Below are 26510 nucleotides of genomic sequence, written 5' to 3'. Positions count from 1 at the left end.
AATACTGTATACAGTGGAGTAAAGCAAATAAAATCTATCACAAATCAAATTACAACTTGAAGTTATTGAGAATATTTTGTATCATGCAAATTTTTTCTATTAATTTGATCTATTGATTAATTTTATCTATAAAGTAAAACCGTGTCATAAATTATTTTAGATTTTAAGAGTATTCAGAAGAAACTCATGGATTTGCAACGGTAAAACTGAAGAAGAGGCATGAAGAGGTAAATATCACTAGACAAAAACATATAGCTGTACTGTGGTTGGAGTTATGACCTGGGATCCAAACATTGTCACATTCATGTCAAATAAAACAGACTTTTAGGTTTCCATTGTTGTGCATCACTGTCGTCAGTAAATATCTGTTTTGTATCTTGGTGAATTTTTTTCTTCCATTGGTTGTTCTTGTGATCGTATGTAAGGAAACCATTGCCAGTGATTACATAAACCATTTGATTTTATTGTCACTGTACATTCAGTGCATTGTTAGATCTGACTCACTCCAAAAAAGCATATATTTACACATTAGGCATGAACACAACAAACAAAATACATTAAAATGTCACACAATAACCATCCAATGAAATCCAGCTCTGGTTGGCTTTTTCCTCACCTCCAGTAGTTCACATTTTATCCCCTTTGTCCCACCAGGATTGTGGATGTGTGTGTGCATAGTCGCCCTGTCCTTTTTCCGAGCATAGGGTAAGTTTATAATTAAAATGAAACAAAGCTCTGTTTCAACTTGATTCATATATTACAATTGTTATTATATTAGTTTTGAGGGGAATAAACCTCCAGGGTAATCACATGTCTACGGTACATACAGCTAGCAGGATCCTTTATAGACCGTGGACTAGAACGGCCAAGGAGGTTCCTCCATGTTTTATGTAAATCTCGTCATCTTAGAGAGCACGGAGATAAGTCCGCAAATGGAACAGCGAATAAGCAGCTTTCTCCTCCGAGGAATGTGCTCCCCAATTGCAGCAGGTTCATCTACATTTTTTTTAATACCCAGTCAGTGATGTCACTTGATTTCTGTGCCATTGATTCCCAGGAGGAACCAATGGCCCGCTTCCAAACCCTGTGTAATTTTCAAAATATTAACTGATGTATAGGCTCTGCACCACTCCACTTCACCACTACACATCCTGCTGTGCTGATAACCAAAATCAATGAGCATCGAGAGACACGGAAAAAGTAAAATATTCCCACCTTATACCCAATAGGACAACTTATTCTCACTTGACTCAACACAATGATTTATATTATACAGTTTTCCCGGTGGATCGCTAACATCATGAGAAATCCATTAAACGGGCTACTTAAACGAATGATCATAGTTATATCAATGCACAGCAGCTGCAGTATAGTAAGGTGAAATATGCACAATACATTTGCAGTGTACAGCACTGTACAGTATGTCCACATTGTAAACAAAGCACTACTAAATGTCAGTCTGATGCTCCACAACACAAGGAACTTGAGTGGACATATTTGCCTTGCATAGCCGAGTGATCGCTCTGTCAGGAAACTATTACAGACACCCAGGAAATTGTCTCTGTAAAGATTTTGACAAACCCTCCCCACTTTCAATGGAAGTAAAACATCTCGTGTCCCCAAGGTAGAACCAAAGCAGAAATTTAATTGCTCCATTTCTATTGAGAATTTCGGAAAGGAGACAATTAGAATTAATTGGATGCAGCGGAATTATTTTAGAACTGAAAGTAAATTAAGAATATTTCTTGTATTTTCTAGAATTAATTCAAGAAGAGAAAGTTTGGAATCAATTATCTGGCATCGTTCGTCAAAGTACTCAGAGGATGTAAGAGAAGGATCTCAGGTCAGAGGAGAGAGGCCAGACGTTTTTGTTTTTTTGGTTGACAATATATTCAGACAGGGAGCAGGAGAGCTTCTAGAAATACTTTCACATCGTTGTATGAAAGAGATAACCTCCTCATGGTGTGGTGTGTCTTTAGTTGGACCAAAATCAGTTGAGTCAACAAAAAAGAGTTTTGTCTGGTTTCAAAGTCAGCATCTCCATCTTAGTTTTACAGGCCTGCTGAAAATGACGTAAACATCAGAAAAATGTTTGAAGACTTCACGCTTTGGTTTTCCCCGGCACAGAGGTGACACGTCCCTCACTTCAAGTGGGGATGGATTAATTGGTTATATATTTAGGGAGGAGCATCATGGGAAATGTAGTCTCTACAGTGTTGGGTTATAATTATCTATGCATTACATTACAGTGAATCAATAGCATCTATTCCTGTTGGGAGCTCTTCATGTGTAGAATCTGGCCTGCATCTGTATTCCTGGTGGCTTGACTCTACATTTCTTCTCTTCAGGGCAGAAACTAATGGCACTTAACACGTAAAAGACACTGACATTTAAACTGTTCATTTATGGGCATAATCTAGTTTAATTATGACCAGATTATTACTATTGTGTAATTTTGGTGAAATGCTGATAAACAGATCACATTATTCAGATTTCTTTTTTGGAATAGTTTGGCAACTGGTGTATAATTGACAGATGTTACACTATTTAAAGTATTTTATCAGTGATGGAATACATAGATTTATTACTTTATTTTGGGCACATCACAGTCAGTGTTTGTAGAAACAAACTGAATGATTAGCACCTTTTCTTAAAGATAACCAAAAAAACCAAAAAAACAAAGACACAGAGGAATCGATCATTGCTGTTGATGAGTTTCACGTCAGACAGTATTTGTCCGTAACACAAGTGTCATTATATTGTTTCACACTCATATTAAAACTGTTAAATATATTAAACTGTTTTAAAAAGCTGCCATCTTAATTTTTGAATGATCAGGAAGACATCATTGGACACAGGTGAGGCCGGGCCGTGCTAAGCTTTTTCTCTTCAAATGTCCCAATGATACTCATTTTTTTAGGATTTAGTTGTTTGGATGTGTGAGGCTAACATAGTGGCTTTGGTATCACACACAAACAGAACGTGATTAGATGCAGAACAACAAACACTAACAACATAGTGACACTTGTTAGAGAATGAAAGCTAAACCAAAGGGGACACAAGCAGGAGAGAGTGAAGCCTATGCAATGTAATGCAATCCAATACAGCCCCACCAGAAACTATATAGACCCCAAGATGATGGGAGAACTGAATCGTTACACATTTGACACAAACTAAACTTTTAAAACATCACATCTGGATGATTAATTGTAGGACCGTCTCATCTGATCGCATTACATTGCATAGCTGTTGCTGTTATTGCGTCCTCTATTTACAGAAGTCATACAGTTGAAGTTCTCCAGACAGGATGTAGCTTATAATGCTTACTTTTCACAGTTTGCTTCATTGCCAATATTGTGCGGTACAGTACACCACAGACAGAGAAGAGTGAGACAGGATTTAGTCACTATGAGTAGAAACCACTGACGGAGACTCAGAAGCTACCAGACAGAGCTCACTAGCACAATACCCATTATTGCCACGTTATTCATAGATGCTTAGTGCAAACTTTTTGTGATTTATGATCACTGACCAGCCATTGTCCTTCTGTAAGCACCAAGATACCGCTGAGTTGATGAAGCTGCTACGAGGTAAATATATTACAAGGAAACGGAGGATCTCGCAAATCCATGGTAGGTATCTCTTTCTTTGATGACAAATATAAGAATATGTGTTACAATACCCCCCCACCCCCACCCCCGGCCAAGTGCAATTTCACACAATATACAGTACACATATTACAGTATATGTAGACCAGTTAGAGACTATTGTTTTAACAACTGAAATCAGAAAATGTGAAGGAAAGGAACACATAAACGTGGCTTCGTAGCCGCACAGTTCTTCTGGACATTTATAGTAACACATTTCCATTTGGTGATCAAAATAAGATAAGAAATTCACAGAAGCTTCAGGTGATATAGAGCAGTGGGTCTCTGGGTATAACAAGACCTCCGTTGTCTGATCTCTGTACACAACATCTTCATATACATCATCATGATCCCATGTCAGTCAGGTTGATGTTCACACTATGAACCATCCCAAGTATTCTTTTTAATGTTTATTATCATTTCAAAGTGTTAGAATGATGCAGCGGTTCCCGGCGTCATCCTTTCAGTATCAGTTGGCACACCCCCTTTATTTTTTAAATGGACTGTCCCTTGCCTCCCATTGGGCGATGTAGCTGTCTGTCAAATGTCCGGCCCGTTTGTCAGGCCTTGGCCTCCAGCATCTCGAGGAATAGTTTGTGCATGGGGACTTTGCCCTGCATTTTGATGCTGTAGAAGTGCTGAACGGCCTTGGTGGCGGTCTGACGGAGGAGAGGGAGGGTCATTAGTAGCTTGCCCGCCCGCCGAGTGTCCTCTGGATGTTGGGAGGCCTCAAAGTCCTGCAGAGCCTCATGGAGGGAATCCTGAAGCCTTTGGACGGCTTCGATGTTCTCTATGTGCATGGAGTCTGGAGCAAGAAGGGATGGAAGAAAAAACGATTACTCATATTTTAAAATGATGCATTAAATGAGCAATGAATAAAATGAAAGGTAAACATTTTCTGCTGATATGCAGGACCAACAGTCTACATCTACTGTTTACTGTGTTGCAGCTTCGAATTTTTCAGTCTGTCTTTGCACTCATGTAATTTCAGAGAGAGGTTTTCTCTTGTTAGTGGTTAATGACGCTCCTTAAATAAATGCCTACGAGTGGCCCGGACTCTAGGGAGAGAGAGGGAGGGGTACTGTAAGTCCGTATAAATATATGGTGGGACAGGAAAAAGATTCATTTCTTTTGGTATCATGCGACTGCATACATCCCCCCCCCTGCTAATGAATTCAGATGGTTGCATTACCAGGATATCGTTCAGTGGAATGATGGCAGCAGATGGCCTTCATTTCCATAAGAAAGAGCAGTTGGCCCCCTTATGTATAGGCTCTAAAATAAAAACCAGTTGAGACTTATTAAAAACTGCTCTCTATGTGTACGTCTACAAGTCAGGAAAAAAAATAAAAAATGCTCGTCCTCCAAAGGACAAGCTGAGTGTTTTAATGGACAAGCAGCGATTTGCTTTCAGCCAATTTCGCCGTACAGTCTTAAAGAATCAGGTCTCATCTGTGGATGAATCACATCCACCATTCGATAACCGATAGTGGAGACTGTGCACCCACAAATTGTGGATTCAAGTCAGCATTCTAATTGAATGGGAAGCCGTTCATCGGTGTATATCTAACAGAAGTAGATGGACTCGCTTCTTCCCTAAACACACGCCGAATCGCTAAAGCTAAACCACATTTGGCTGCTGATTGAAGTGTGTGAGCGAATTAGATCGGCTGCGCTGTGTGTCATGAAAGTTGTCGAGTGAAGTAAGACCGTGTACAAACATGTAAATGAGGCAGAAAAAAAAGGAAAGTACAAGGCTAATTATGTTCCTAACTGACTGATTAAGTCTCTTTTACCACTCGCCTTCTGTGTAAATTGCGTTTCTATCTTGGGAAATTAACTAGGCTATGTGGACCGCACATGTGTTCCAGCGCTCTTCATTTGAAACCTTCATGTTAATACTGATCTGATCCTCGTTTAGCTGTGTGTGTGTGTGTGTGTGCGTGTGCGTGTGTGTGTGTGTGTGTGTGTGTGTGTTGAAGGAGGTTAGGGGCAGAATGCAAAACTAACTTTGAAGAAACAATTTCCATGTAATCCGTCAGCAGCCTGGCGTCAATCCCGTCGATACTCCGCTAATTACAAAATCAATGGCCATGAATTTCCACAGCTGTCACGCCCAAAGGACCCCCCGAGCCTGAAGCTCCCTGAGACTGAGTTCAAACGGGCCGGGGCTGACCTCTCGGCCTCCAAAGCCATTCCCTCATCCCCTGCTTTCCTCCGTCACACCTCTCCCTTACCTTTAAACATCCCTGTCTTTCCATCAGCCCCCCCACCCCCCACCCCACACACACACACACTTCCTCCTCTCACATTTACCCCCCCCCCCCCATCACTCTCTCTCTCTTTCTTTCTCATAGTGGGTTTGTTATCAGAAGACTAAAGCTCTGGGCTCAGCATTTTTCATTTTTCAGTCAGGCAGGAGAAAAGAGTCCTAACAGGCATTGATTAGTGGGGGGGGGGGGGCAGGCCCGGCCTCATGAAAAGCAAACTGTCGATATGGGCGCAGCGTCTTCACATTGGAACAAATGAGGCCCGTCGCTCCCTGACGCTCATTCCACTCCACTTAACACATTTTATTGACAGCCCCTGTTTTCCTAATGAAATGCTAAATATATCTCCCCCGACTGTGGCACGCTGGCAGCTACTGTTATGGAGATGGAGAGAATGAGAGCGCAATGTGACACACACACACACACACACACACACACACACACACACAGAGTTATCTGCACACACATTAAAACATAAATACACACACACATGTTTAAATTAAAGCGTGCCTCTGACCTTTTTGTCCCCTCTTATCAGGTCTCCTTCGCGGTAGAAATGATCGACTTCACCAGATACAGACAACGGGCTCGACATTTTTATTTTTTTATTCCTGCTTTATTTCTTTGTTTGCTTTAATTAAATGCCAACTACGTATCTGGATTCATGTCAGATTCAACATAGAGACGCACCTTCCTTTCAAGTTCACGGCACCTCTGTTTATACACAGCACAATATAAATAGAATGTAAATCTAATATTATATTATAAATTTAAAATTGTAAATGTAAAGAATATGCAAGGTCCGGATGATACCTTTGAATATGTAGATTTTCTTAAGCCTAAAGTTAATAAAGGCTCACACCTTTCTGTACAAAGATTATTTTATCATATATATTATTTATCCATCCATCGGGTTTCTTGTGCAGCTGCTTTTCTGCCTTACGGGTCATGGGTGAGAGGTCAGGGGACACTCCAGACGCATTGCCAGTGCATCGCCGAGCCACATGAAGGACAAACAGCTACTCACACACACACATTCACTCCAATGGGCAATTTAGATTGATCAGTTCACCTAAATTGCATGTTTGTAGAGGTGGGAGGAAGCTGGAGAACCCAGAGAGAACCCGCACAGACACGGGAAGAACATACAAACTCCACACAGACAGGATCTAAAACTTAAACTCTACATGATCTCTTAATCACTTTTTTGATGCTATGTAATGTTTACACACAGTACCAGAAAATTAAGATATCCTGATGTTTCCCCATTTTTCGAGAAAATTAAACCTAAAATATTTTGTAAAGTATTCTTTCTGTTCTGGAATTGAATATGGTGTGTTTAAGACGAAGTAGAAACTATACCTGAGTTTGCGAGGGCGATGGCCTTGAGTGAGACAAACTCCTCTTTCTCCATGCGCAGCTTCTTGTACCGTCGCACCAAGGGCAGGATGGCAACGTGCAGGTCCAGCAGGCCGGAGATCCTCGCCTGCTCCTCGTCCACCACGTAGTCCTCAGCATAAACAATCTCGTCCTCGCACGGCAGCGAGCGAAAAACAATACTTAGCACTAGAATCTCCATCCAGGCGCTTTGCAGTAAACTCATCTGGTCGGCCAGTGAGAGAGTGGAAAAACCTGCAGAATAAAAAAATATTTTTAAATAAATGTGCATGACAAAATCATGACATTACCCATTAACCTTGCTGCATTGTAATCGCCAGTCTCAGGACCTCAGTGTGTTTTATGGTCTGTGTACCGTATGTAACGCCGCATAATCCTCAGACAAGTCCAACATGAAACAGAGGCCGATGGCTGCATGAGGCGGCTTAAAGGAAGAATATAAATCAGTCAAGTGCAGAGGCCTTTGAAACATGAGCCAGGGCTCCTTCAGCCATCAGCAGTCAACAGGCAGTCCGTCTGTATTTAAGCACAGGAGACTCCTCTGTGAGGACAGCTCCCTTAATAAACCTGACAACCTCCTCATTGTGGACAAGAGAGAACACAAAATCCACTCTTCCTTGTGAAAAATTATTTCTTGATTTCAAATAAAAGAAACCGAAAGGCTTAAATAAAAAAATTTAAAAAAAGACTTCAGTCACTCACTCGTTATTTCAGCTTTGCGTCACCATCTGTCACAATATCAAGTTATCCACTGAACACAAAATCATTACCAGCGTCACAAAAGCAGCTCTTTCATTAAGGTTAGTTTGAAATGAATCGATGAGTTTATTAATGGTGCAATGAAGCCAGAAAGAGTCACACAAGGAGGTAGAATTGAAGTGATTGTTCAGTGGATTACATGTCAGATTTGACTGTTTTTGTTGCAACAAAAGGAATCATGATTTGATGAATGTTTGTCTTAAAACTAAACAACTGATTTGTTAAAAAGAATCGACAGCAATGGATTCATTTCCACTGCATCTCATGATATTTTATGATCATTTCTTACTTACATCACTGATAAATAAAAAGTATCGGAACTCACTATAAATTGAGTGGCTATTATAATAAAGCAATGTGATGGTTAACAATTTAAATGCAAGACTTGATCATAAACGCAAATGCTCCCCCTGATTAAAACCCCGTTGATTCTGTTGTTTCAACCTCCTGAACGTCATTCATCACAGACCTGGAGGTCGTCCCATCAACTCTCCTCTCCAACAATTACACACACCCCACATCAAACAGACGGACATCTGAAAGAGACTCGACTGCCACGATACCTTTCAGCAGTCTGCAGTGAATAGGAAGGTGATTGGGGGTATTGACCAGGTCCTTTAAACCACCACTCTGCTTACTTAAATCTGAGTTTGTATGGATGGGGCCGGTTGACTTAAAAGGTCCCCCCAACGCTTCTTATCAAGCAAATAGAGGAACGACAGTGAGAGAGAGAGAGAGAGAGAAAAGAGTGCTGGGGGTGTCATTGATTAGTAGATTGTAATCAGTCCACCAAATGCGAAAGGGGGATCGATCCGAGCCTCAGATCTGACAAACAGACAGCTGATGGAGGACATCCGGTACACGATTAGTGGGGGGTGGGTGGGTGGGACGGACTGCGGAATTGCTGAATGTTGATAGTGTGGAAAGCATTAATTACTCATACATTTAGTTTTTATCAATCTACATGGAGAAACACTGGGTTTAATGTTGTAGGATTTATTTAGAATTTATTTAGAAAATGAGAAATAAAAAAAATGCCTGGAAAAAAGCTGATGAGAGTTTGTTAAAAAAAACAACAACTATTAACAATCCTAAAATAATGTTTATTATGAGTGTTTCAAAACATTTTAATAACACAGTTTAATGCTCAGGGTAACATTATCTCTATTATTGTTAAGTACCCCCCCCCCTTTATTTTTTTTAACATATTTTGGAAAACTGTCAGCTTCTTCAGCATTCTCCTTTTCCTGATCATTTCTTCGTTTCCCCTGTATGTGTGCCTTTTTTCTTTCTTACTGAGGCAGTGGAATCACTTCCCCCTCCCCGGGGTCGCCCCTCCCCGGGGTCGCCCCAGAGCTTCAGGTGCGTCCGCCCGAGGTGACTGAGTTAAGTGTCGCTGTGGAGGGATTCCCCCTGATGAAATATCAATATGTCACCGTACTTATTTGGTGCTGTTTGACCAAACATGACACAATATTGAGCAAACTGGGGGAATGTCTGCGTCTATCTCTGTAGTTTTTATTCCCTTGTGAAACAAAAAGTGTGAATGTAGAGCATATTTCAGGTTTCTGGCACACAGAAGACAATGAATAATCGTAACCGTTCTGTACAAAGACAGTAATGCCTGCATTTATATCCAGTAATGTACAGTAGATACAGAACTGTGACTTCTGCATTATATAAATAACATTCACTTGATGTCTATAGAATTCCAACTCATCTAATTCCAAAAACAAAAACCATCCCTAAGATAAAATGTCTGCAAACAATCCTTTAATTTATTGATTTTTTTATTATATAGATCAGAAAGAATCAATTCTTTCAAAATCAGCCACTATTTCAACAGTTTGAAACAACACACTTCTGATACAAGTTGTTGAATGTGTTCCGGTTGTTATTAAAATGTAATGGTAGTTCTCAGGTACAGGATGGAGGTCATGTTAAAATGAGTTTGATGCATGTTTATTTGAACTTCTCTGAACCTCAGCTAACGTTTTATGGTAAGGGTTAAATTACACTGTAAGCAGGACATCAAAGACCTCATCGTCGTTCTGAACCAGTCGACCATATGGCCAAATGTTATAATGTGAGTCTATTCCTCAACATCAGATGGAGTTTAGTGGTTGTTTTCAGAAAAGAAGAGCACTCTGGCGCTGCAACAGTACAGTACAGGTACAGATCATAGAAGTAATTGAATCCCTCTTCAGGACAATGAAGAAACAGAGTGGCTGGCAGTGAAGCTTGAAGCTGTCATTGAGAGCTAGGTCTAAAACAGACAGCAGTTCACTCTCTATTCATTTAGTATCATTACAGGCCTCCTAAGAGCCCTAATGGGCCTAATAAAAAGACAGAGGTAATAATGAGACTAGAGGGTCCTATATGAGCAGGAGGAGTAGGACAGGAGAGTCAGGGGAAATACAGATTAAGGAAGGAGTGAAAGATGGTGGAGAGTCTGTGTGAGTGAGAGAAAAAGACAGGAAAGAGAATAAAGCACTTAACTGAGTGAGTGTTAAATACCAGAGGGCATTGAACGCTGCCTGGAATATAAATCTACACTTGTTGTGTGTACTTACATGTCTGAGACTGTGCATGTGTTTTAACAGCTGCACAAATCTGTGATCATCTCTGACCCCCCCCCCCAACCCCCACCCCATCCTTCTGTTTCCATCTCACGACAACAACATCGTGCCAGCAACTACAGTCATCATCTCACACGCTTTTTATTTCTCGATAAAAACTATTTTTCTTCTAAAAAGCAAAATGTTTTTCAGAATCGAGGCGAAACATTGAAATGAGTCAACTCGCAGCGGTCGAGTTAATTCACCGAACCTTAAGAAACGACAACATGTCGCGAGAAAAAAAAAGAAAAAAAAGAAAAAGCCATACGATGTTTCGTGTTTCCTTCTCTGTCTCCACATCTGAATGTTGAAGGACTTTCGCATTAATGGAGCGATGCTCAGTAATGACTCTTATTACCTCATCGTTAAGGCCATTTGCTCACTGGGCTATGAGTGTAATGATGGGAGTGGACTGTTAAACTGTAGGGACCCCTTTTGTCTTAATCGTTACTTGGTGACACCCTGACCCGGTGGCCCCAGGTAAAATGTCCTCAGAGTGTCACGTGTCCCTTTAATCACTCTGTCAGGTCTGGCTTTAGATATGTGGAGCACAAAGGATTGACAGGAACAAAGAACATTTTCCTGAATTTATTTCTGCACCTCATAAATTGAAGGATTTGACTGTGGGTACTCCATCTTCTATCTTTTTAAAAGCACCAGGTCCTGATGGTGACTTAAAGCATATTCCCCTCGCTAACCACCCCACCCCCCACCCACCCCTCCACCTTGTGCACCAGCAACCCTTCAAAGCCAGAACTCCCAGTCAGACCACACAGGCTCCCCAGTGTCTCTGGAAAGTCAATCATCTGAGGTCTCTGGGCAGATTTGGGGCCAACGCAGCTTTAATGACTCAAAGCTGCCTTAATTAAAGTGTCCAACATAAATCTGATGTGGAATCAGTGATCAAGGCTAACCGTGGTCAAACCGCAGCGCTTAGCAGCCGTTAGCATTGATGAGTCCACAGGTAGGACAGACATTAGTGGCTGCATTGTTGTTTAAACGTGACACAGCAGTGACATCTGAATTAATTTCAGTGGTTTTTCCACACTAAAACATAAAATCAATGTTGATGATAAAACTTCTGTCAAAAGGCAGAGAGTATTTGATGGTTTGAGTGACATAAATAAATAATAAATGTCTTTTGTATTGGTAGAAATATAGAGAATGCAGATGAATTGGTCACATCCACTGATACATATCTACTGTCTGTTCAGCCTGTGCTTCCTTTAAAAATGCGCTGCTCGTTTTTACTGGTAGACACACAAAAAAAAGTCCTTTGTGTAACAAGGCTTAGAACAAGGCTTATTTAAGAATATGTTAACAAGGACCATGGAAATCCATCAGTATCTCCCTAAATAAATCAATTTTACACAAGACCCTGTGCAGTCTCTCAGTCTCTCGGAGTGAGTAAGAGGATTGCATACTTTAAGTCTGGGATTGAAATGGAATATATTGACACTGGGGCGGATCCCTCCCCACTCCCACAGACTCTCCCACCCCACCCAGTCAAATCAAAGGTTTCAGCTGCTCTTTATTGATTAGATTTTAGAATATGGGACTGGCTTCTCCCTGAGGTGCAGATGAGTAGCAGATGTTAATTATCCTGTGTGCACGAATGTGCGTCTGCATGTGTGTGTCTGTTTGTGTGTGTATGTGTGTGTGTGTTTACGTGTTGTATGTGCAACAGTTAATGAACTAAATTCAGTTTAACAGATTAAAATACAGGGTTAAATTACCTGGTTAGTGCTAGATTATCAAGAGCCACAGCCTACGACAGCCACACACACACACACACACACACACACCGTCATTAATTAGCGTCTCTCTACCTGGGATATGTTTGGCCCAGCCGATGATGACGACCAGCTCCCGGTCAGCCAGGTCACACAGTGTGGTCAGGGCCTTGATGTCGCCGTCGGGCATGGTGGGATCAGGCATGGCATAGATTTTCTCTGGCTCCACCACCAACAGATGGGAAACTATCTTCGTCACTGACAGGATGGAAGTAGCGATGAGAGCGAAAGATGAATTTGCGTGTCAGCATGTAGATGTTTTTCAGAACATAATTGTTAGCTTTAATATACAGCAGTATAAAACGAGAGCAACAAACACATGAAAATATTTTACATCTTGCGGAGCAAAGTTTATAAACTGGTGGAAACGTTTCAGTTGTCATACAATAAAAATCCATCCATTTATCTACAAGTGATTCTTTGTAAAGTCAATGCACCTCATTGTTCAGTCATTTCTTTAAAAATCCAAAGATGCCAAGTTAACACCTAAATTGTTAATTAAATTATTTTATTTTTTCCATTTTATTCTTAAATCAGCTGAAGGAGATGACAGCGATAAATAAATAAATAAAGCGAAGTGTGTGACTCACGTGGTTTTTTGGCTGGAGGGGGGATGGAGAGGCCGAGGTAGGCGCTGCTTTCTGCGTCCAACCTCCGTTTGTACTTCTGTCTGCCGCCTCTCACCCGGTCCAGACGCACGCCTGCACAAAGCATCACAAACTTTACCGCTTATTTATAAGAATCAGAACAATCAATCTTATTTTGCTCTAACTGCTGCTAACAATAGCAGCCTGACTTTGTTGAATGGTATAAATCTCTCCCAGGTACTTTTTGTTTTGTGTTTATCATTTTTAAATCCGTTATGACATGTCCTATAAAAGCGCAAGTAATTTTTATTTCTGCAATGTTTTTCTCTTTCAAATAATTTCTTTCACCAATTGTATATGTATGTACAGTATAATAAATACTGAGTTGATTTTGATTGTTTCTGACTTTTTAAATGGAGGGTTTTCAGTCATGTTACAGACGGATGAGAGGAAGCATCTTGTTAGAATACAAACGGACATATCTGGGATTATCTTGAAAGCCATCTAGAAGGACACAGGCGACGTTTGGATTCACCTTATGTGCTGGATTTACACTCTGGTATTAAAAGTTGTTCGAGCATTGAGGTAGAGCAAACAGATTTTACACGGTCAAGTGGAATTGAGTCGTGTGAGATTTCCCAGTGACTCATATAAATTCCTTTGATTCCCTTGGAAACAAAAGAATCCGATTAGGATGGTCTTTCAATTTCCTGACACCGACTATCCACTAACCTAATTACCCACCATACCCAGAGGGAGCTCATTCTTCCCAGCAAACACAGTGAGATCATTTTATGCCTGGCAGATTGAAGCTAAATCGAGAGCCCCTCTCCTAACACAGCTTTCCATTTGTACGCCTTAAAGTAATCAATAAGGCTTGCAAATAGACTTCTTGTTCTTTGAACACATGTGGATGCAGGTTTAATTAGTTACTTAGGCAGCTAGGAGCTCCTTTTTGCGATAGATGGAGCTTTAGTTGTTGTTCTCACCATTAGTCTTGCTTAAAGTAAATTTAAAATTATAAATTGTGCTTCACGAGACTGTGCGTGTTCTCCAGATATTAAATCAATTCAGTGGCTTCTCTCTGTCTAATGACACACATGGGCCTAATAAAGGCTTTCAGAACAATAAGCTTGTGTACTGCAGAAACATATTAAGCAGGTGTATACCCTAAATTCACTGAATCATAAACTGAAAGACAATGACACACACACACACACACACACACACACACACACACACACACACACACACACACACACACACACACACACACACACACACACACACACACACACACACACACACACACACACACACACACACACTTCTCTCTACCTCAGGCCGCAGGGTCACGAGTCTGCAACGAGCGACAAGTGACCAAACCAGCCGGAGTTAGAATTCCAAGATCCGCGGGGGCTGTTTGAACTGGAACATCCAACTGGCCTATAATTAATAGACACTGACAAGAATTAAGAGCTCAGCACCAACCAGTTTCAGTTTACAGCAGAGACTCAAAGCAGGAGGGCAGAGACAATGACAGAGAGGAGGAAAAAGGGTTGGCTAATGCTGGAGAAAGATGTTGGGGGAATAAGACGTGAGGAGCCGCTGCCTTTTGGATGAATACATCCGTTTTTTTTGCAAGATCTCTGTCTTCCTTTCTCTCGCTTGCCCCCCCCCCCCGCTTCTTTCTCTTTCCCTTTTAGCATCGGGTGTACGTCTCCTCCCTGACAGCCCTGATCCGACCAGTGCAGGATTATCTCCTCCCCATGTGATATGGAACAGTACTGAGAATCTGACCACAACAAGACAGCTGGATGAGGCCCTTTTGCAAGGGGATGGGGGAGGGGGGACGGGGGGTAATAGGGAGGGGAGGAGGGATCTTGTCATCATCAGCACCACATTCCACACCTCCGTCCCAAAACCGCAGCAGCCTCTATATTACAGCACAATTGGGTTCGGCTTGTGTCTTGGTGTTGAGGGAGTTGGTGACATGGGGACCAGGCGGCAGGGGGGGTGGGGCGGGGGTGGGCACAGATCATCTTAGAAGTATCCAGTTCACTCTTTTATGGTTACTGGCCCTTCATAAAGCATGGCAGCCAAAATATGGATGCAGGGGGTGAGGTTATGGGTGAAAAGAACGTGGGGAATGGGAGGTGGTGTAAGTATGTGTGCTGAATGTTATGAGCTCAGTAAGATCATAGAGCAAAATACAGAACGCTCATAACTTATGACTAGGAGAGGGGCGGCCTGAGACACAAAGATACTGGCTGACAGTTAATCCTGGCTGTTTATGTGTGTGTGTGTGTGTGTGTGTGTGTGTGTGTGTGTGTGTGTGTGTGTGTGTGTGTGTGTGTGTGTGTACATGACTATGAGGCATGTTTGCATAGGAGACAATCTTTACGGTCACCTGACCCCCAGCTTCCCTTTCACATTCAATATCTTTATTGACTCATGCAAACTTAAAGTAGATTCCTGTCTGAAGCGGCTGAGGTCTTCTTCATGTATTGACTGTTTTGTGAACGCATGATGTGGGTTTATGTTATTATTTAATGCATTAAATGTTTATTTGAGTCTATATATCTTTTTTTTTAAAAAGTACATTACAATTCCCCATTTATGACCACATAAACAAAATAATAATTTCATCAACATGCAACTAGTTTCACAACTGGGAGATTAGGAATGATGATGTCCAACCAACATAAACATGAATGTTGGAATTAATTAAATTTATCACGTTTCATTTATTATGTGACCTGTAACTAATAAAATAATTAAAATAAAATGTAATGTTTAGAATACAATCGAACCGTTTTGTCCTCATGTCGAGACCACATGTCATTTCTGCTGGCGAAATAATGACACCTTAATTATTTCTGTGATTTGTTTTATTAGAAAGGGCAAAATTTTAAATTTCTATTAAAAAATTTAATTAGATCTATTAAATTTTAAATCGCCACCGAATTTTCCAAAATGAAAAACATGAACTATAACTTAAATAGACAGCAGAACAAGTTAAAAAAAAAAAAAAAGCATCAAAACCAATGTGTGTTACTGTATGTGCATCTGTGTGCACAACTATTTTCAGCCCCTCACCTGTCAGAGGCGCTTCTTTCTAGAGAATGTGTCAGAATTGGCTGGCCGGCTAACGCTGCCAAAGGGAGATTAGGAGCTCCCTATTTTAGCAGGGAAAAATCAGAGGGACGCGGTGTGCAAACCCCCCCCCCCACACACACACACACACAGACACCCACCCTCTACAAGGCACACGGATCTTACCCTTCCTGAGATACGTCTACGGACCTGAGGGCATCATAAAGCTTTTATTTGATTCCACAGAATGTGGGTGGGCTCCACAGAGAGGGAGAAAAGAGGAAAGTTCATACAGGGCAGAATGAGGAGGGAGGGAGGGGGGGGGGGGGGGTAAATGCTGACGGTGTCCCATCCTGCTCTGAGCCCAGAGGGACTGGACTTCTCCCAGGACTGTGCACACTTAGCATCACACCCTTTATCATGTTTTACGCTTTTCACAAACCTGAGCTGGCATTTCCACAAGGGGTATTACTGTGCATTACTGAGCCGCACCGACCACAAATGCCCCCTCTGATAGAAAACGGTGGTGTTGACTCAGGGACCCCGGTGTATTGGCACAGTGTTTGATTTGTGGGGTTTGCCTGGACTTGTGTTTGTTGGGTTGTGTGAGACAAAAAGAGGCAGACAGGTGGCGGCGGTGAACACCTAACCTCAAACTCTAATCCTGTGTTGCTTTTCAGGGACGATAACTTTATATATTTGGCACGTGTGGACATAGACGTGAGGGTTGTGAGTCAACGTGTGTGTACCGGAGGGTCGTAAGGAGGTCAGCGCTATGCGAAATCCCTTTCTTCTGAGGCACACGTGTTGGTGTCTGATCTACCACCTGCCAGACAGTCAGGATGTCCATCGGTGGGCACCGGCTCTCAGCTTGTGTTCTGCCAACTACATCTGACGCCCTAAAAAGCAAACGAGGTCCCACACGTGTGGTACTCCCTCTTTTTGAGCTACAAATCAAGAAAAAATCAAGAAGCATAGGTGTCAGATGGTTTTATGCATTGTTTGCAGACCTACGCTTTGATTTTAAGGAAATTGTCACAGTATTGACTCTCAGTGTGTCGTTCTTCTGATGATGCCATCTCAATGTATAGATTGGTTTCCGATCTGAGCTTATTGATTGGAAAGGGGACCTGGTGATCTGTGATATTGGATATGGCTTTACTAATCTTTTGTGTATGTGGCTGGAGGAAAATCAGGCTGTAATGTAACCCTGGTAGCCACGTTCGCTCAGCAAAGACTGCTGATCCGTATCTGTGGTTGGGCGAGTGCGAGACAGCGGTGTAGGTTGCCAAAATAGTCTGGCAGCTTGTATTCATCCACCACATTATTGCAGAGTCAGAAAATCCCCTTAAGGAAAGAATACACCGAAGAAACACTGAGCTATAAAACTAAATCAGGCAAGCGTTGACTTCAGAAGAGCAGGTTGACGTTCCTAAAACTTAAATAGTTAAAAACTCAGGAGGTCAATAGAGATCTCTCACCACTAAACCCACTACAGGCTTTTAATATTTTTTACCTATGGCAAAAAAATAAAAGTAGCAATGAAAATGTAAAAAAAAAAAGAGGCATCATTTACCACACGTAATGCTATTGGGATATTAGCGCTGTGAATAAGCTGCGGGCAGCGACTCCTGGCACCAGTGACTGACACCATTCCTTCCTCAAGTTGTAATTACGTGAGAGATTTTCCATTGGACCTCTGACCTTTCATCAACCTCTGCTGGACATTTAAGGGGTCGCTGAGCGAGGCTGCTTTCCTCCCCGCTACCATCCATCCTGCTCATCCGTGTGCTTTGCTGAGGCAAAGCAGTAAAGCCGGATCTGGAAAGGAGCCCGTCACATATATATATATATTTTTTCTGGCGTCTCTGATTTTCCTCTCAGATATAAAACATAAAATGAATTTCTCCCCGCAGAAAGTGACGACAGATATATCGGAAGATGCTACATCAAAAGAGTTATTTGGACCTGCACAGCAGTCCAAACATGCCTGAAGGCACCAAAAGCCGCTCTGAGAAGTGAAGTCAGCTGATTCGTGGCAGGTGTTACGGGGAGGAGGGGTTTCCCACCAACGCTGCTGGTCTATAACCACAGCAGCTGGCGCTTTATAATTCAGAATGGCATGCTCAGAGCGAAGCTTAGAGGGTCCTCGTGGAAATATTAAGACAGATTTGGAATGACTGATCTCATAAGTTCTCTCAACATCTTCTGCTGTGAGAGGGGATTCTTGATTCCGCTGCACCGTCACCAGTAAAACATGACTATGGGATGCTGTGAGCCGTGGGGCTTTGTAACACACAGGATTCTCAAAGAATTTTACAAATTGATGTTAAAAATTTTCTGGCAATATTTATACCTGAACAGCTGTAGAATAGGAGACATTACATCTGCATATAAAGTACACTGAGATGACTTCCTTTTCTATGATCAGCCCTTGGCCACTCGTTACATGGTGATCTCATTACATGGAGTAAGGCAGGTCACTGGTCCTCACTGGTTACACCATCAAACCCCCAAGCCCATAGGAGGCCACACCACTGCACTATGCCACAGTTAAATGTCTTTTCCTTTTATTGAATACCATTACATTGAGAGACCACCACAGACAATGCCCCACCATTCTCCCTCTAAGCGTGCACTAATAGTTTCAGCCTAGGTCTGGCCAATGCTGTTTGATCTGGATGAGAGTCAAAGCCTTGTTGGGCCAGGATGAAGACATTTAGTATTAATAGTGTAATGACAATACAGTGGATGACTCATTGTTCACAGATGAGCAAACAAAGTTGAGCCTATAAAGAAATTCATTAGATGCTCCTTTTTATGTGAGGATAGAATCAGAGCCGATGACAGTGAGCTGAGCTTCAGAACACAACCTGCAGAGTTTTGTCTCCAAATTGAGATAAACTTTGTATTTTTAACGTTGTGTAACACATCAAGATCTTACATCTAGATTAAATGCTGGTACGGTAGATTTAATGTGGGGGTTTATAAACTGTGTTCCCTGTCTGACACCATCAACTCCTTTACTCATAATGATGACCGCCAGGAAGCTGAAATACACATTTTTATAATATAAATGTGAAATCAGAGGAGTTTTACTCTTCTAGTTTGTAGCTCTAATTCCCTCTTCTAATTTTCTGAACCATCATCTCCTTAAGGAGATGGTAACAAAGAATACATATTGTTCATCTTTGCATTACTATCAGTATACTGAAATAGTTTGTTTACTTACAGTTTGTACTGTATATGCAAAGTTTGTCACGGAATAAAATCAAAGAGCATGATAAATCTCATTATAGTTCTTCAGTAAACAATTCATGTTTTTTTTTCTTGTGATTTCTATGAATTATGGATTATATGATAAGTCACACTAATCTAAAATCTTTGCATATTCACATTTGCATGTTTACATTTTTTAATGTTTGAAAATACCATCTCTACTTCCATGAGCTGCGTGTCGCAGCCAGTGCTGCAGTTCAGCTGTTAAGAAATGGGACAAATCTGTATAAACACAACAATATTACCCAATATACTAGGATAATATTCACTGTACAAAAGCTAACAGCAAGACTCTATTCTAATAATTAAACACACCCATCCTTTGAAAAAAGTTAAAGTAGAAATCTATTGTGGAAACTTTCCCTCTGTATTGCCAAAGGTCCCTGGAGGGAGAAGCAACAAATGCAGGAAGTGAGGTGGGATGTTTGGAGAGGATTTAGTGGATCAATATCCAGCCAAAGCGGAGAGGAGAGGGACGCCAGGAGCCCCGGGGGAGAGGAAAATCATGGGGGAGATTTTTAAGAGTACTGTTACCCTCCACAGCCGTTTGCACCCGCCTCAGTTAAATGCTGAACATCTTGGTGATGTGAGGAGGGAGGTACGGGTGATGTCACCGATGTCTCCATGAGCCACAACTACCTTTAATATGTAATCACTGACTAGTTTAGAGTAAATGCTCAAAAGAATGCTCCAAACCTCTGAATACGAATGGACCCGTTACTTTCTCTCTAACAACATAAAGTACAATTAGAACTGTATTCCTTTACTTTCATTAATCCACTCTTCGGGACTCAAAAACAAAAAAAAACCTGACACTTAAAAATCACAAGATTTTTTTTTTTAGAATAACAGCTTCATTATTCAAATCAAAAGCAAAGAATTTCTAGGATATTATTAATAAAAATAATTTGTCTGTTCAGTAAAAATTTTTGTTGAGACCAATAATTTTTCTCTCCAGCTACATTAATAAAATATTATTTAATGATCAATTAAATATATGAGGATCACAAAAAAATAAATACAGGGCCACCAGGTTTCCATAGCACCTGCTTCATAGACCAAATTTTTATTTATTTATTTATAATCATTTTTATCTGCTATTTTATCTACTTCACATATTTGTGTTATTTTTTTTATTTTTTATTTTTTATGACCAATGAGTCAACTGTGTCCGTCTGAAAGCGTAAGTTGAAATAACTAATAAACAAAATCGAGCATATTACGAAATAATTTCTCACCTTCTTTCAACATGCCAACTTTAAGACATTTCATGAAGCGGCAGGCTTGGCACGACTTGCGTCTCCTCTTAGTGATCTCACATTCGTTGGTGGCTGGACAGCTGTACTCGATGTTTCCTGATGACGATGAGAAAAAAAAAGTATTTCTATTAATTCTATGAGTGCAAACAATTTACAGGGACAATTGGGAAGCATTAGCTTAAAAATAATCTCAGAGGTACATGAAGCACAGACAGACAGCACGAGGCGGCACACAAACACACACACACACATACACAGTCACGCACAGACACACACCTGTCCCAAGGTGACCCCGTGTGACACTCCTGAAGGAGAGGAGGGTTTAGTGGCATTTTGATGGGACATGTAAAAAGCACCTCCCCGCCCCAGAGTCCCACCCCCCTTTTGAATCATAGATAAATTAGCTTCATTAATGCAGAGCGTCCTCTCTGCAAACGCTCACCGCGACCCTTTCCAGTCCTCCCTCAACAACACAAGGGCTAGGAGATGGATGCACACCCCAGTACTCTGCATAATGTTCCCCAGTAATGACCGAGAGCTGCTGCTAGACTCTCCAGTCTGAGGTTCCCCTATCATGGAGCAAAGGTTGATGTTTTGTTCAAGTCTGTCTCCGTGTTCGTTGGCCCACTCCGATACAACTTAACAATTCGAGTTTAAACAAAAGAAGAAGCTAGAAATGCGTCGCATCTCATGAAACCGCCACATCAAAAAGTTGTGGTTATAACATTGTTTTCTACATCAATAAACCTTCGTTTCAAAAGTTGACATGACCTCCAGAATCCAATGACAAATCCTCTTACCCAAGGATCCAAATCCCTTGATTGGATGTTGAAACAATGCCTCTTAAGCCCAGAGATGTATTAATGGTACCTAAAAACAGAAAACCAGGTGTTGTCTGTTGCAGATCTGCCAGAGCTGCCCCCCCCACCCCCCTCTCCCCAACACACACAATCCAATGTTGGTCAAGGAGAAGGTGCCAACATTTGTCAGGATCCTTGGCATTGGTGTTGCCAGCAGGGTCACATGCACTGCGAGGGGCTAGGGGCACCACGCCAGGATGTTGGCAGAGACTGCTGCTGGTTCCAGGGTGGGTAAAGTCTTTTCAACTGAGAGGCATTAGCAGATGGAAAGTACAGCGTAATGCGTATGTGCATAGAGGTGCATGCTGTATACCATAATCTACTGATGGTATACACTACAGTATGCACTATATACAGCATTGTCATACTATACTGTTCAGGTTTTAGTTCAATACAGTTCAATGATATGTCACAATGATTCTAAACAGGATGTAAATATGAATAAATGTAAATGTAACACTCACAAAACATACATGTTGGAATATCAAATATGTAATATATATGAAATATATAAAAAACAGACATAATCTTGCTGCTTTGAGATGCCAAGTAAAAGAAACCAAATATTTTGTTTTAATTTCAATATCTTCCTCCAAAAAACTGATAATGTCCTGTTTGTAGTTTTGAGCACATTATGCAGAAGTGGGGAACATCAACAGCAAGGATGTGCGCTAAATCAATCAATGTCTACTACATGATGGACCACCTGATTTCTGAATTTAAGTTAATGTCTGAATTCTGAGTGTGAAAAGTTTTCATTATGTAGTAAAGTGTGTGGCACTCGTGTACGGCTGTGACTGTCAAAAAATCTGTCTGAAGGATGATGGGGTTTCGTTTTATGGATTAAAATAGAATGAACTTTTCTTTGATTATATTCTTTTTATTAATGGGTGAAATACAATGTGTAAAAATTAAAATAATAATAATGATATTGCTATTATTATAATTATTTATATTTTTATAATAATAATAATAATAGTTAATAATAATAATAGTTAATAATAATAATAATAATAATTCTTCTTCTTATTATTATTATTACTATTATTATTATTATTGTTGTTGTTGTTATTTGAGCAAACAAGAAACATTTTATCTGTGAATGCATCAAAAATAACTTGTGACATACAGTACGTGTGTGTGGACGTGCACACGAGTGCACGTGTGCACGTCCATCTCTGTGTGTGTATGTGTGTGTGCGTGTGTGTGTGTGTGTGTGTGTGTGTGTGTGTGTCTGTGCCTGTCTGTGTGTGTATGTGTGTGTGTGTGTGTGTGAGAGGGCGGCATTACTGGTTCACAATAGTCTTAAATTGCCTACTTCTAAAAGCTCACTGTCGGCATACCCTCTTAGTTAATCAGGTCTTGTGTCCACATTTATTTCTCAAAGGACATTTCAACCACTCTAATATCCTTCCTTAACCTCTCTTATTTTTCCTCTAAATTTTGATATATTGTTATGCCATGCTATTATCCACGCGCTCATCCCCACTCAAGCTGGACCTCTCCTTGTCCTCCTCCTTTTCCAAGGCCGGGACCCCCCTTCTTGATTACCATTCCATTAAAGCGGCTGCTCCTTTCAGAGAATGACCACGTTCCCTGTCCCTTGTCCCTCTGCCTTTTATTTGGAGGACTCCTCGACGTCTCCCTCTCTCCGCTTCCTGTGTTATTGCCTCTGATAACACGTGCCTGAGCTTCTAATTACCCCCCCCCCACCCCCGTCTACTCTCCCCTGAGTGTTGGATGGAGGGGCCCAGGGGCAAAGAACAGATCTGCACCACCCACCCTGCGTTTTTTTTTACTTTCTCCCAATGAAATGCCTGGTTCTTAATTACAGTCGCCCGACAATGATTGTTATTGACTGAAAGTCCCGTGGCTCGGGACGACTGACGGACAGATTAGGTTCATTATGGGCCTGTCCTCCACGAAGGAGAGAACGAGAAAGAGGAAGAGGGGAGGGGCAGGTCTGTGCAAGACAAACAAAGTCACACATGAAAAACACCCACAGTCCTTCAGTCTGTTGCTGGTCAGATTAGGATAAGTGCATCCTTTAAAAGACTCCAAATTAAACATGAACTGACATCATGATGTGGAAATACCAGAGTTAGGATGATCTTTGCATTCATTTGTCATTTCATGCTTTCTGTGTGGGACCTACAACATTCCTATACTACATACCACATGGATTAATGGATCCTCTCATCAGATTGACTTGAGAAATGAGAAAATATAAATCTGTTTTGATTTTAAACTTGAAACAGGCACAAAAAAAAGTAGAGACAGATTGTTTAATACCTTCTGCTTGTCAACCTTAATATGCCCCGCAGCAGAGTCGGCGAGACACATTTTTTTGTGTGTGTTTTTCTTGTTATAAATTGTGATTATTGATTTTGTGCCTCCATACCGTGGCTGTAATGTAGCCAAGGCATAGTTTCTGCCAACTCCATGTTAACAGACACAAATCCTGCAGAAAAAAATGATTCAAAATTCTGTTGTTTGTTTTTTTTATTTTTATTTTTTTATTTCTGACCTACTGATTATTCTACAGGGCTGACACCAGATGTGTGTTCACAGGCAAGAAAAATGGAAACCCAAAGCAGATACAGTCTGGGTCGAGAGTTGCAGAAACATGTGAAACACATAATAATACAGTCATCTTCAATTAAAACGATGATGACCAGACCAATAAAAATTTGACCAAATATATAGAAACTGAACTCTTGGATTAAAGATAACCACACCTGGAAATTTACAGGAAACATAATTATTCTTGGGTATAACTGGGATTATTATCCAGACTAATTGTAAGAAAAAGTGAGAATACCTTGAATCGTCCTTTTGAAGAAGGCTTTGCAGGCTTCACAGGAGGCCACCCCATAGTGGTACCCTGAAGCGATGTCGCCACACACCAGGCACAGCCTCTTGGGAATGGCGTTCAGCATGTACTCGCACTTGATCGGCGAGTCGTCCACCACGCTGCCGGAGCACTCCTCGTAACGGCGTAGGCAGGCGGCCCCACCTCCGAGCATGGCCGGGTTGAACATTGGGGGAGAGTCCAGGGCGTGTGAATGTCTGCTGCTGCCGTTGATGTAGCCGCCGCTGGCGTCTGAGTTGCAGCTGGGACTGTGGTGACTGCCGGTGTCAACTAGTGACGAAGAAGGACTGGAGGGCTCGGTTTTGACGTAAGAACCGCAGCTTGAAGGTAGGTGTCGGTCCTCAGAGGGCATTCTGGTTAGAAACCTGGAGAAGGACACAGAGCGAGAGTAACAGTCAGTCTAGGCGTCAAAGAGAAACAAAACGGTTGTATTTTTTGTTTCTGAAAACTAAAAAATCTAAAATATCAAGATCCAAACTCTCTGAGGACAAAAAGTTCTAGATAATTCTAAAAACACACAAATCATGTAATCATCACAGTCTTCACTATTTTAAATGCTAATTAATATACATGAGAAAACAACAAGATTAAGGAAATCATTCCAACAGACAGGACTAACTCTCCATGATTTCTTGACAGCTGATTCATCAGCTGTAATGGAGCTCAAAGGCTCAGCTGAATTTGATAGATTACGTCACAGATGCAACCATTAATGTACTGGGATGCCAGGTGATATACCACAGTAACGCATTTCTCTCAGGGAAAATGGAAACTAACAACCATGTCAACAGCTGTCCCATACATCTCACAAACAATGCCCACGATTGGTCGGCTGCCAGGAGCAAATGAATGAACGAAACTTCAGAAGGCTGTTAATGGACAGAGAGAGGTGTTACACTCAGCATATGGAGGATCATGGGTAATACATGACCCAATCAATAGTCCCGGTTAGTTTGCCAAAGGACGGTGCTGGATTACGGCAGCTCCATTGAGAGGATGGAGGAACTGAGAAAGAGGAACTGACCTGGGGTTAAGATCACATTTTGTAAAAGGAAATGCAAAGTAAAATGTTAGCTGTGCATAAACATTATCTACCCAAACACCATCTATTAATGCTTCTCAGTGGGACGTCTTTATATTTCTCACGTTATTTACCTTTATTCCCCTGTTAAATTACTATTCTGGAGTTTTTCATGACCATTAATTATAAGGGAGCAGTAACTGCATGAGTCGTCAGCATAACACAAGTTTTTCTAGTCAGGTTGATGTACAGATTACGATCACTGGCACTCAAGCTGATGACCTGACTTTGATTCTCCCAGGCATGTTTTTTTTTAAATTGCATTTTGTGATATTTGACTTTTAGAGTTTATGGTTGGAGTCAACTGTTCATTCATTAAACTATATATTTTCCATGGACCTTGTCTGAATCTTGCCAATGCACCAGAGTGTAGGGCTCCAAATGCCAGATCCCACTTATGATGATCAGATGTGATCGTAAATAAAAGGTTCCGTGAGGATTCTTCTGGCACTTCTGCCGACATTACTAAAAAAAAACTTGAGTTATATTTTAAGAAAAGAGCCTTCATTACTCATCCCACAAAGAATGGCCATGACTGGTCTATGTTGTCCTACTAGCAGATGATTCTGTTATATCAATTCGTTAAAAAAGAAAAGAAAAAAAAGCATGAAATTTGGCCTGGGACTGAGCGAGAACGGTTGTCTCTGTCTGTCAGAGATCTTACACAACTTCAGCCCCACACCGTTGGGCATTTTTAATATTGGGTGACAACAGTTGAGAGACTTGAAGAGTGCAGCAGGGTGTTAATGCTGACCAGATTCCTCTGAACTTTTCCCCTTTGCTCCCAGGGGCTGCCCCTGTTTTCAGGTTTGGGGTTGTGGTTTGGAATGTATTTTCCCTCTCCTGCCTCTTTGCATGAGCGTTTATATAAAGCTATGAAGTCATCAGGCCCCCAACAACATGAAACCTCACTTTTAACTGCTAACGAGTGGGTGGAGGGAGGAGGAGATAGCTTTCTACCTCCGGGCCAAGATCAGATCTATTGATCCTT

At 41.3% G+C, this 26510-nt stretch overlaps 1 protein-coding gene across 1 annotated transcript in view; it reads right to left on the bottom strand.

Annotated features, from left to right (window-relative positions):
- Nucleotides 1-3762: 3762 nt before the first annotated feature.
- The window catches only part of LOC137613337 (steroid hormone receptor ERR2-like), a 30357-nt gene continuing 7609 nt past the window's right edge, over nucleotides 3763-26510 (bottom strand). Inside the window, exons 2-7 of the mRNA XM_068342475.1 lie at nucleotides 24388-24803; nucleotides 20686-20802; nucleotides 13076-13186; nucleotides 12522-12683; nucleotides 7280-7549; nucleotides 3763-4452 (exon numbers count right to left, since the gene is read on the bottom strand). Of these exons, the coding sequence (XP_068198576.1) occupies nucleotides 4208-4452; nucleotides 7280-7549; nucleotides 12522-12683; nucleotides 13076-13186; nucleotides 20686-20802; nucleotides 24388-24803 (1321 nt within the window). The 3' untranslated portion in view covers nucleotides 3763-4207. The remainder of the gene's footprint in view (nucleotides 4453-7279; nucleotides 7550-12521; nucleotides 12684-13075; nucleotides 13187-20685; nucleotides 20803-24387; nucleotides 24804-26510) is intronic.

This window comes from Antennarius striatus, chromosome 19 (assembly GCF_040054535.1).
Source record: "Antennarius striatus isolate MH-2024 chromosome 19, ASM4005453v1, whole genome shotgun sequence".
NCBI classification, from domain to species: Eukaryota; Metazoa; Chordata; class Actinopteri; order Lophiiformes; family Antennariidae; genus Antennarius; species Antennarius striatus.
The sequence above is the reverse complement of the archived record's forward strand: the minus strand, read 5'-3'. Positions and strand labels throughout refer to the sequence as shown.